This window comes from Oncorhynchus keta, chromosome 19, assembly GCF_023373465.1.
Source record: "Oncorhynchus keta strain PuntledgeMale-10-30-2019 chromosome 19, Oket_V2, whole genome shotgun sequence".
Taxonomy (NCBI): Eukaryota; Metazoa; Chordata; class Actinopteri; order Salmoniformes; family Salmonidae; genus Oncorhynchus; species Oncorhynchus keta.
In genome coordinates this window covers 27545239-27558231 of record NC_068439.1, presented here as the reverse complement: position 1 = coordinate 27558231, position 12993 = coordinate 27545239, and the positions used below count along the sequence as shown (strand labels likewise).

Genomic DNA, 12993 nt, shown 5'->3' with positions numbered 1-12993 from the left:
TGCTGGAGGAAACAGGTACAAAAGTATCTGTATCCACAGTAGGTCCTTCTGTAGCTCAGTTGGTAGAGCATGGCGCTTGTAACGCCAGGGTAGTGGGTTCGATTCCCGGGACCACCCATACGTAGAATGTATGCACACATGACTGTAAGTCGCTTTGGATAAAAGCGTCTGCTAAATGGCATATTATTTATTTAAAACGAGTCCTATATCGACATGAAAGGCCGCTTAGCAAGGAAGAAGCCACTGCTCCAAAACCGCCATAACAATTACAGACATTGTTTGCAACTGCACATGAGGACAAAGATTGTACTTTTTGGAGAAATGTCCTCTGGTCTGATGAAACAAGAATAGAACTGTTTGGCCATAATGACCATCATTATGTTTGGAGGAAAAAGGGAGAGGCTTGCAAGCCGAAGAACACCATCCCAACCGTGAATCACGGGGGTGGCAGCATCATGTTGTGGGGGTGCTTTGCTGCAGGAGGGACTGGTGCACTTCACAAAATAGATGGCATCATGAGGGGGGAAGATTATGTGGCTATATTGAAGCAACTTCTCAAGACATCAGTCAGGAAGTTAAATGTTGGTCGCAAATGACAACAAGCATACTTCCAAAGTTGTGGCAAAATGTCTTAAGGACAACAAAGTCAAGGTATTGGAGTGTCCATTCACAAAGCCCTGACCTCAAACCTATAGAAACTTTGTGGGCAGAACTGATAAAGAGTGTGCGAGTAAGGTGGCCTACAAACCTGACTCAATTACTCCAGCTCTGTCAGGAGGAATGAAACAAAATTCACCCAACTTAATGTGGGAAGCTTGTAGAAGGCTACCCGAAACATTTGACCCAAGTTAAACAATTTAAAGGCAATGCTACCTAATGCTAATTGTGTGTATATAAACTTCTGACCCACTGGGAGTGTGATGAAAGAAATAAAAGCTTAAATGAATCATTCCCTCTGCTATTATTCTGACATTTCTTAAAATAAAGTGGTGATCCTAATTGACCTAAGGCGGTTAATTTTTACGAGGATTAAATGTCAGGAATGGGGAAAAACTGAGTTTAAATGTATTTGGCTAAGGTGTATGTAAACTCCCGACTTCAACTGTATGCCATTCCAGACAACTCACATCTAACATCTCAACTGTTCTGAATATCAGTGGCTCGCGAATACAGCCTAAAGCTAACACTGTACTGAATGGTTGATATGTCCAAAATGTGCAGGATACATTTTAGGCTACAATTAACTGTTTATTGTTGCCCTTTTTTCATTGACCTTTTCCCATTCCTTCCTTTTCCCCTCTCTCAGCTGTCCGGAACGACCGCAATAAGAAGAAGAAGGAGAGTCCCAAGCCAGAGCTGACCGAAAACTATGAGCTGAGTGCAGAACAAGAGGCCATCATAGAGAAGATACGCAAGGCTCATCAGGAGACCTTCCCATCGCTCTGCCAGCTGGGGAAATACACCACGGTTAGTACTGTAGCACACACATACACACACACACACACACACACACACACACACACACACACACACACACACACACACACACACACACACACACACACACACACACACACACACACACACACACACACACACACACACACACACACACACACACACAGAAGGAGAATAGAATAGACCAATACTACTGTACTGTATATTGTAATTTTCAGATCACAGAAATTCGTAAGCCAACTCCTCGAGAAATTCACAGATTAACCCTGAGAGGTTGGAAGCCAGGGTCAGCCACTGTGCAGTTTAGAAGGGCACAACATCAGGAGATTAGCATGCACGAAGACACACTTGTATTTAGTTGCAGTTAATGCTCCAGGCACAGTTTGCATCAATGTCAGTGTAGTGAGGCCTGGCAAACTCAGACAGATTATTGTCTACATGTCCCACTGACACGCACCAAGAGCCTGTATCTCTCAGCCCTCTGTTGACAGAAGGCACTGTCTGTTTCATTTCTGTGATAGTGTACTTCTGACTGGCAGAGCCCACAATGGGAATCGATCCTATGTACTGTACTGCAAATCCCCCTCTAATGCAGTAGCCAGAAATCAATTATGAGATAAATCCTCGCTAACTCAACTCAATAACCTCTCCTCTCTATGCACGTCAAGGAGGGTCGGAAAGATTTTGAATGGAAATCAATGACAATCAGAGGAGGTTAGGACTCGTTTCTGTGGCAGGTGCTTCATGTCAACTGATGATCAATATCTGGAGAGTGTCATGAGAAGATAGACATTGTGCACTAGTCTTTAGAAAGCCTCAATAGGTTCCACAACTGAACAGTGCTCTTGTGCTCTGCAGCTGATCCTGTGCTGTTTCCATCCTATCCACTGTGTGTATGAGTGTGATATGTATGCTATTCTATTTTTTATATTCTATTCTATTTGATATTATTCTCAAAAATCTCTATTACATTAACCTTCTGAGTATTATAAATACTATATAGACCAACTCCAACGATCATATGTCTTTTTGCAGATTCAGAATGTATGTTCTACTTCCAGGGGATCCAGAATAGACCATCCATAATGTTAGTACCAGACCCTCTTGGTTAGATACATCCATAATGTTAGTACCAGACCCTCTTGGTTAGAGACATCCATAATGTTAGTACCAGACCCTCTTGGTTAGATACATCCATAATGTTAGTACCAGACCCTCTTGGTTAGAGACATCCATAATGTTAGTACCAGACCCTCTTGGTTAGAGACATCCATAATGTTAGTACCAGACCCTCTTGATTAGATACATCCATAATGTTAGTACCAGACCCTCTTGATTAGATACATCCATAATGTTAGTACCAGACCCTCTTGATTAGATACATCCATAATGTTAGTACCAGACCCTCTTGATTAGATACATTCATAATGTTAATACCAGACCCTCTTGGTTAGAGACATCCATAATGTTAGTACCAGACCCTCTTGATTAGATACATCCATAATGTTAGTACCAGACCCTCTTGATTAGATACATCCATAATGTTAGTACCAGACCCTCTTGATTAGATACATCCATAATGTTAGTACCAGACCCTCTTGATTAGATACATTCATAATGTTAGTACCAGACCCTCTTGATTAGATACATTCATAATGTTAGTACCAGACCCTCTTGGTTAGAGACATCCATAATGTTAGTACCAGACCCTCTTGATTAGATACATCCATAATGTTAGTACCAGACCCTCTTGGTTAGAGACATCTATAATGTTAGTACCAGACCCTCTTTCTTAGAGACATCTATAATGTTAGTACCAGACCCTCTTGATTAGATACATCCATAATGTTAGTACCAGACCCTCTTGGTTAGATACATCCATAATGTTAGTACCAGACCCTCTTGATTAGATACATTCATAATGTTAGTACCAGACCCTCTTTCTTAGAGACATCTATAATGTTAGTACCAGACCCTCTTGATTAGATACATCCATAATGTTAGTACCAGACCCTCTTGATTAGATACATTCATAATGTTAGTACCAGACCCTCTTTCTTAGAGACATCTATAATGTTAGTACCAGACCCTCTTGATTAGATACATCCATAATGTTAGTACCAGACCCTCTTGGTTAGATACATCCATAATGTTAGTACCAGACCCTCTTGATTAGATACATTCATAATGTTAGTACCAGACCCTCTTGATTAGATACATCCATAATGTTAGTACCAAACCCTCTTGATTAGATACATCCATAATGTTAGTACCAAACCCTCTTGATTAGATACATCCATAATGTTAGTACCAAACCCTCTTGATTAGATACATCCATAATGTTAGTACCAGACCCTCTTGATTAGATACATCCATAATGTTAGTACCAGACCCTCTTGATTAGATACATCCATAATGTTAGTACCAAACCCTCTTGGTTAGATACATTCATAATGTTAGTACCAGACCCTCTTGATTAGATACATTCATAATGTTAGTACCAGACCCTCTTGATTAGATACATCCATAATGTTAGTACCAGACCCTCTTGGTTAGAGACATCCATAATGTTAGTACCAGACCCTCTTGGTTAGATACATCCATAATGTTAGTACCAGACCCTCTTGATTAGATACATCCATAATGTTAGTACCAGACCCTCTTGATTAGATACATCCATAATGTTAGTACCAGACCCTCTTGGTTAGAGACATCCATAATGTTAGTACCAGACCCTCTTGATTAGATACATCCATAATGTTAGTACCAGACCCTCTTGGTTAGAGACATCCATAATGTTAGTACCAGACCCTCTTGATTAGATACATTCATAATGTTAGTACCAGACCCTCTTGGTTAGAGACATCCATAATGTTAGTACCAGACCCTCTTGGTTAGATACATCCATAATGTTAGTACCAGACCCTCTTGATTAGATACATCCATAATGTTAGTACCAGACCCTCTTGGTTAGATACATCCATAATGTTAGTACCAGACCCTCTTGATTAGATATATCCATAATGTTAGTACCAGAACCTCTTGGTTAGAGACATCCATAATGTTAGTACCAGACCCTCTTTCTTAGAGACATCTATAATGTTAGTACCAGACCCTCTTGATTAGATACATCCATAATGTTAGTACCAGACCCTCTTGGTTAGATACATCCATAATGTTAGTACCAGACCCTCTTGATTAGATACATTCATAATGTTAGTACCAGACCCTCTTGATTAGATACATCCATAATGTTAGTACCAAACCCTCTTGATTAGATACATCCATAATGTTAGTACCAAACCCTCTTGATTAGATATATCCATAATGTTAGTACCAGAACCTCTTGGTTAGAGACATCCATAATGTTAGTACCAGACCCTCTTTCTTAGAGACATCTATAATGTTAGTACCAGACCCTCTTGATTAGATACATCCATAATGTTAGTACCAGACCCTCTTGGTTAGATACATCCATAATGTTAGTACCAGACCCTCTTGATTAGATACATTCATAATGTTAGTACCAGACCCTCTTGATTAGATACATCCATAATGTTAGTACCAAACCCTCTTGATTAGATACATCCATAATGTTAGTACCAAACCCTCTTGATTAGATACATCCATAATGTTAGTACCAAACCCTCTTGATTAGATACATCCATAATGTTAGTACCAGACCCTCTTGATTAGATACATCCATAATGTTAGTACCAGACCCTCTTGATTAGATACATCCATAATGTTAGTACCAAACCCTCTTGGTTAGATACATTCATAATGTTAGTACCAGACCCTCTTGATTAGATACATTCATAATGTTAGTACCAGACCCTCTTGATTAGATACATCCATAATGTTAGTACCAGACCCTCTTGGTTAGAGACATCCATAATGTTAGTACCAGACCCTCTTGGTTAGATACATCCATAATGTTAGTACCAGACCCTCTTGATTAGATACATCCATAATGTTAGTACCAGACCCTCTTGATTAGATACATCCATAATGTTAGTACCAGACCCTCTTGGTTAGAGACATCCATAATGTTAGTACCAGACCCTCTTGATTAGATACATCCATAATGTTAGTACCAGACCCTCTTGGTTAGAGACATCCATAATGTTAGTACCAGACCCTCTTGATTAGATACATTCATAATGTTAGTACCAGACCCTCTTGATTAGATACATCCATAATGTTAGTACCAAACCCTCTTGGTTAGATACATTCATAATGTTAGTACCAGACCCTCTTGATTAGATACATTCATAATGTTAGTACCAGACCCTCTTGATTAGATACATCCATAATGTTAGTACCAGACCCTCTTGGTTAGAGACATCCATAATGTTAGTACCAGACCCTCTTGGTTAGATACATCCATAATGTTAGTACCAGACCCTCTTGATTAGATACATCCATAATGTTAGTACCAGACCCTCTTGATTAGATACATCCATAATGTTAGTACCAGACCCTCTTGGTTAGAGACATCCATAATGTTAGTACCAGACCCTCTTGATTAGATACATCCATAATGTTAGTACCAGACCCTCTTGGTTAGAGACATCCATAATGTTAGTACCAGACCCTCTTGATTAGATACATTCATAATGTTAGTACCAGACCCTCTTGGTTAGAGACATCCATAATGTTAGTACCAGACCCTCTTGGTTAGATACATCCATAATGTTAGTACCAGACCCTCTTGATTAGATACATCCATAATGTTAGTACCAGACCCTCTTGGTTAGATACATCCATAATGTTAGTACCAGACCCTCTTGATTAGATATATCCATAATGTTAGTACCAGAACCTCTTGGTTAGAGACATCCATAATGTTAGTACCAGACCCTCTTTCTTAGAGACATCTATAATGTTAGTACCAGACCCTCTTGATTAGATACATCCATAATGTTAGTACCAGACCCTCTTGGTTAGATACATCCATAATGTTAGTACCAGACCCTCTTGATTAGATACATTCATAATGTTAGTACCAGACCCTCTTGATTAGATACATCCATAATGTTAGTACCAAACCCTCTTGATTAGATACATCCATAATGTTAGTACCAAACCCTCTTGATTAGATATATCCATAATGTTAGTACCAGAACCTCTTGGTTAGAGACATCCATAATGTTAGTACCAGACCCTCTTTCTTAGAGACATCTATAATGTTAGTACCAGACCCTCTTGATTAGATACATCCATAATGTTAGTACCAGACCCTCTTGGTTAGATACATCCATAATGTTAGTACCAGACCCTCTTGATTAGATACATTCATAATGTTAGTACCAGACCCTCTTGATTAGATACATCCATAATGTTAGTACCAAACCCTCTTGATTAGATACATCCATAATGTTAGTACCAAACCCTCTTGATTAGATACATCCATAATGTTAGTACCAAACCCTCTTGATTAGATACATCCATAATGTTAGTACCAGACCCTCTTGATTAGATACATCCATAATGTTAGTACCAGACCCTCTTGATTAGATACATCCATAATGTTAGTACCAAACCCTCTTGGTTAGATACATTCATAATGTTAGTACCAGACCCTCTTGATTAGATACATTCATAATGTTAGTACCAGACCCTCTTGATTAGATACATCCATAATGTTAGTACCAGACCCTCTTGGTTAGAGACATCCATAATGTTAGTACCAGACCCTCTTGGTTAGATACATCCATAATGTTAGTACCAGACCCTCTTGATTAGATACATCCATAATGTTAGTACCAGACCCTCTTGATTAGATACATCCATAATGTTAGTACCAGACCCTCTTGGTTAGAGACATCCATAATGTTAGTACCAGACCCTCTTGATTAGATACATCCATAATGTTAGTACCAGACCCTCTTGGTTAGAGACATCCATAATGTTAGTACCAGACCCTCTTGATTAGATACATTCATAATGTTAGTACCAGACCCTCTTGGTTAGAGACATCCATAATGTTAGTACCAGACCCTCTTGGTTAGATACATCCATAATGTTAGTACCAGACCCTCTTGATTAGATACATCCATAATGTTAGTACCAGACCCTCTTGGTTAGATACATCCATAATGTTAGTACCAGACCCTCTTGATTAGATATATCCATACTGTTAGTACCAGAACCTCTTGGTTAGAGACATCCATAATGTTAGTACCAGAACCTGTTGGTTAGAGACATCCATAATGTTAGTACCAGACCCTGTTGGTTAGAGACATCCATAATGTTAGTACCAGAACCTGTTGGTTAGAGACATCCATAATGTTAGTACCAGACCCTGTTGGTTAGAGACATCCATAATGTTAGTACCAGACCCTCTTGGTTAGAGACATCCATAGTGTTAGTACCAGACCCTCTTGGTTAGAGACATCCATAGTGTTAGTACTAGACCCTCTTTCCTTTCTTCGAGACATCCATACAGGGCTCTACAGTGCGAGTATTTCACTCGCATTTGCCCCTAAAAATTGATATGTGTGAACCGGAAAAATTATTTACGAGCAGTGTGCGCGATTAAGTGTGCGCGATTAAAGATGACTGACAACCTACTGTAATCTATTTTTCCCCCGCTGCTAATTGTTTAAAAACTACAAGTCCCACATTCCACAAGTGGCATGCGCCAACCACAGTAGAGTTTTCTGTGATGACGCAGTCCAGTCAGAGACAGAAAGGTGAACAACATTGGAAAATAGTATCGGTATAGGCTATAAGTTAACGTGCAGACATCGCTAAGAATGAAGCCCATTCAATTTTATTTTAAGTGAAAAAGAGACGAGGAGAAAGAGGAATCCGGCGAGGGGGATTCGCAAGGTTCAACTAATGAAGCCTCTTCACAAGGTTTACCTGAGGCGGCTAACGTTGACATGGCTGCTCACGTTCAGGATGCTGGGAACAACGTTAGTGACGCTACCTTGAACCCAGCTGTCACTTCTACGTCCACTGTAGCCGGTGGAGGGAGAACATATACATTGGCTCAAAATGCTCACATGGCTAGAGTTCGAAAACAACGTCATGTTCTGCAAATATTGTAGGTTGCTGAAACAGGCCTTCGTCCTTCGTGTCAGGAAGCCCGCATCTGAGTTGACATTAATCCCACATACGACAATGATGTGATGTGCGGAGATGATCGGTTAAATTGCTGACATAATGAGAGAGAGCCTGTCAGCGAAGCTGAAATCCGCAAAGTATCTTGCTGTTCTAATAGACGGAGACACTGATATATCCAACACCGAATGTGAGATTGTCTACGTACGCTTGTTGGAGGATGGGAAGCCAGTCAATCTCCTGGTCGGACAACAAACCCTTGAGCACTCTCATGCCATTGGTAAGTTGTTCCTCTTTATAGGCTTTATTCTTGTGTAAAGTTTAATCATTATTCATAATGAAGATAATTTAGTTTGTCAGAAATACTTTTGTGTAATTGTTTTTTTGTGTTGTCATTCAAGGTGTTTTGGATGCCACCAAGGCCACATTTGGTGCTGTTTGCCCAGAGGAGGATGGAGGGTCATGGATGAAGAAATACATCTCCTTCGGGGCAGATGGTGCCTCCGTGAACATGGACCACCATGGGGGAGAGATTGCCCACCTGCAGAGAGAGGCAGGGGGGCATATCATCCCAATCCACTGTATGCCTCATAGGTTTGTAACAAATAAATTATCTATGATTTAGTTTTATTTGTTAGCAGAGAATGTTAAACAATAATGTGTGTGTGTGTGTGTCTGTGTGCGTGCGCTAAGTGCTGGAATACCACAGAATTATTGTTTTCTGCTGGCACAAGAGACAGGGGGGAAGGAGACAGTGAATTGTTTGGAAGATTCTGTTCTGACTTTCACAGACTAGAGCTGGCACTACTGACCATTCAGAAGAAAGAGTCAAAGCTGTCTGGTCGTGTACGATCTTATGAATCTGATATGGAAGATGTATCACTTCAGCGGAAAATCCAAACGAGAGCTCTTTGTTCTCGGGCAAGAGCTCGGTGTGGATATTTGCACACCGTCTAGCGTCAAGGGAACTCGCTGGATCCCCCATGTCCACAGAGCGCTCAGTGTTCCTACAGCATGGACAAGACAAGGACCTTGCCACTGACGAAGGCCAGTACTCCGTTGTTCTGCAGCACATGGAACACCTGGCCGTAGCATCAACAACAGAAGTTCAAGGGAGGGTAAAGAAGGTCACTTTTACACAGGAAATGTAATACCATACTAGTTTTTTAAAAATAGGTTCAAGACTCAAATGAACTTTCAGAATCAAGTAATTGACAGGTGACAGTTTATTTACTCACTACTTAACTAATAAAGTGGGAAATGGTGAATGCACTCTTTTGTGTATTCTGCCATTTTGTTTCAGACATGTTTGAGCAGCTATCTTCACTTAGCCTCACCCTGCCAAGGAATGACCTGATCCTCCCCCAAGCCACATCAGAGTTGAGGAAGACAGTGACCAGACTGGAAGCACTAAATCTTCAGACCATGCTTGCTCAGCAGCAGGGTGATGAGAGGAGATTCCAGGTGTGTTAGGATGAGAGCTTGTTAGGATATACGAGAAATCGATGATTAAAATCTATAATTAAGACAGATTCTCAGTGTGAGAATCAATGTATTCGTTGCCCAATAAAACGATTTGAGGATAAGGAGGGAAATGCGATGGAGAAGTCTTTACATTGTTTTATGAGAGTCAGACATATGCCCAGACGTGTGTGTGTGTGTGTGTGTGTGTGTGTGTGTGTGTGTGTGTGTGTGTGTGTGTGTGTGTGTGTGTGTGTGTGTGTGTGTGTGTGTGTGTGTGTGTGTGTGTGTGTGTGTGTGTGTGTGTGTGTGTGTGTGTGTGTGTTATTTCTGTTAAAGGGAATAACACTGAATGTGAATCTGAAAGGCTTCATGGACCTCACCAGTCCCCAGCTGAAGCGGCACATGAAGGCGGCCATCAACATGGGCATGGATGATCTCAAAGCCAGGTTTGGTGGTTTGCTGAAGGATGAGGGTGTCCAGATCCCAGTGGAGTCTTTCAAAGTGCTAAACCCTGACACCTGGCCAGAAGACCAGGCCAGCCTTCTCACCTTTGGCAATGATGGTGTGGCAGACCTGATGAGGCATTTCAAGGAGCCTCTAGAGAGGTAAGAATTTATTTGACACTGCATTGCCATATGAGACAATGTTATGTTTGCATATTTGCAAACTCACTTGCTGTCTTCAATCCTGCAGATCGGGGTGCAACATGGCTGCAATCCAGGATGAGTGGCAGGGGCTGAAAATCCTGGTCAGCCACAAATTCAAGGACAAGTCCTACAGTGGCCTGTGGGAGACCATGTTGACAAAGGACCCCTACAGGCACATAAGTTAATGGTAAGAGGTTAAATGAAAATGAAAGATATAATATTTTCCCTAGAACATACTGGAGTTGGTGCAGCTTATGCTGGTGCTGCCCATTTCAGCCGCCCAGTGTGAGCGAGGCTTCTCTGCGCAGAACCAGATTAAGAATTCGACAAGAAGCTGCCTTGGGGTCTCCACCACCGAAGATGAGGATCAGCCTGGAGGGGTCTTCTGTTGAGGAGTTCTATCCCACTCCTGCCGTGGACCGCTGGCTGACCTCTAAGCGTGCCAGACGGCCAACATACAAAATCAGCTGGATAACTGATATCCTTTGTGTCTAGTAGGCAATATGTGATTTTGGTGGTATGTGCTGTTCCAAAGATGTGTGTCCCTTAGTACACGCACACACGCAGTATAAATATGTATGTAATACATAGTTTGTTAATAAACTCTGTTACATTTTTCACTGTGCTCCTGAATTTCTTTGTGTGCTCCTACATTTTTTCATTTAGGAGCGCATTTACTCCTTGGGAAAAAAGTTAGCATAGAGCATGTCATAAGTACCAGACCCTCTTTCTTAGAGACATCCATAGTGTTAGTACCAGACCCTCTTTCTTAGAGACATCCATAATGTTAGTACCAGACCCTCTTTCTTAGAGACATCCATAGTGTTAGTACCAGACCCTCTTTCTTAGAGACATCCATAATGTTAGTACCAGACCCTCTTTCTTAGAGACATCCATAGTGTTAGTACCAGACCCTCTTTCTTAGAGACATCCATAATGTTAGCATAGAGCATGCCATAAGTACCAGAACCTCTTTCTTAGAGACATCCATAATGTTAGTACCAGACCCTCTTTCTTAGAGACATCCATAAAGTTAGCATAGAGCATGCCATAAGTACCAGATCCTCTTTCTTAGAGACATCCATAATGTTAGTACCAGATCCTGTTGGTCAGAGACATCCATAGTGTTAGTACCAGACCCTGTTGGTTAGAGACATCCATAATGTTAGTACCAGACCCTGTTGATTAGAGACATCCATAATGTTAGTACCAGACCCTGTTGGTTAGAGACATCCATAATGTTAGTACCAGACCCTGTTGGTTAGAGATGTCCATAATGTTAGTACCAGACCCTGTTGGTGAGAGACATCCATAGTGTTAGTACCAGACCCTGTTGGTTAGAGACATCCATAATGTTAGTACCAGACCCTGTTGGTGAGAGACATCCATAGTGTTAGTACCAGACCCTCTTGGCTAGAGACATCCATAATGTTAGTACCAGACCCTGTTGGTTAGAGACATCCATAGTGTTAGTACCAGAACCTCTTGGCTAGAGACATCCATAATGTTAGTACCAGACCCTGTTGGTTAGAGACATCCATAGTGTTAGTACCAGAACCTCTTGGCTAGAGACATCCATAATGTTAGTACCAGACCCTGTTGGTTAGAGACATCCATAGTGTTAGTACCAGACCCTGTTGGTTAGAGACATCCATAATGTTAGTACCAGACCCTGTTGGTTAGAGACGTCCATAATGTTAGTACCAGACCCTGTTGGTGAGAGACATCCATAGTGTTAGTACCAGACCCTGTTGGTTAGAGACATCCATAATGTTAGTACCAGACCCTGTTGGTGAGAGACATCCATAGTGTTAGTACCAGACCCTCTTGGCTAGAGACATCCATAATGTTAGTACCAGACCCTGTTGGTTAGAGACATCCATAATGTTAGTACCAGAACCTCTTGGCTAGAGACATCCATAATGTTAGTACCAGACCCTGTTGGTTAGAGACATCCATAGTGTTAGTACCAGACCCTCTTGGTTAGAGACATCCATAATGTTAGTACCAGACCCTGTTGGTTAGAGACATCCATAATGTTAGTACCAGAACCTCTTGGTTAGAGACATCCATAATGTTAGTACCAGACCCTGTTGGTTAGAGACATCCATAATGTTAGTACCAGACCCTCTTTCTTAGAGACATCCATAATGTTAGTACCAGACTCTCTTTCTTAGAGACATCCATAATGTTAGTACCAGACCCTGTTGGTTAGATACATCCATAATGTTAGTACCAGACCCTGTTGGTTAGATACATCCATAATGTTAGTACCAGACCCTGTTGGTTAGAGACATCCATAGTGTTAGTACCAGACCCTGTTGGTTAGAGACATCCATAATGTTAGTACCAG

The 12993-nt window shown here is 41.1% G+C and overlaps 1 protein-coding gene and 1 long non-coding RNA gene across 3 annotated transcripts in view; both read left to right on the top strand.

Moving 5' to 3' along the window:
- LOC118398027 (retinoic acid receptor beta-like) overlaps positions 1 to 12993 on the top strand; it is a 265638-nt gene that overhangs the window by 218665 nt on the left and 33980 nt on the right. For both annotated transcript variants that reach the window (XM_052470144.1, XM_052470145.1), the window contains one exon: positions 1307 to 1467. In XM_052470144.1, the coding sequence (XP_052326104.1) occupies positions 1307 to 1467 (161 nt within the window). The remainder of the gene's footprint in view (positions 1 to 1306; positions 1468 to 12993) is intronic.
- Positions 3188 to 11260, top strand: LOC118398026 (uncharacterized). The gene is made up of 4 exons (XR_008070801.1): positions 3188 to 9993; positions 10358 to 10598; positions 10687 to 10827; positions 10917 to 11260. It is a non-coding gene; the product is annotated as an uncharacterized LOC118398026 (long non-coding RNA).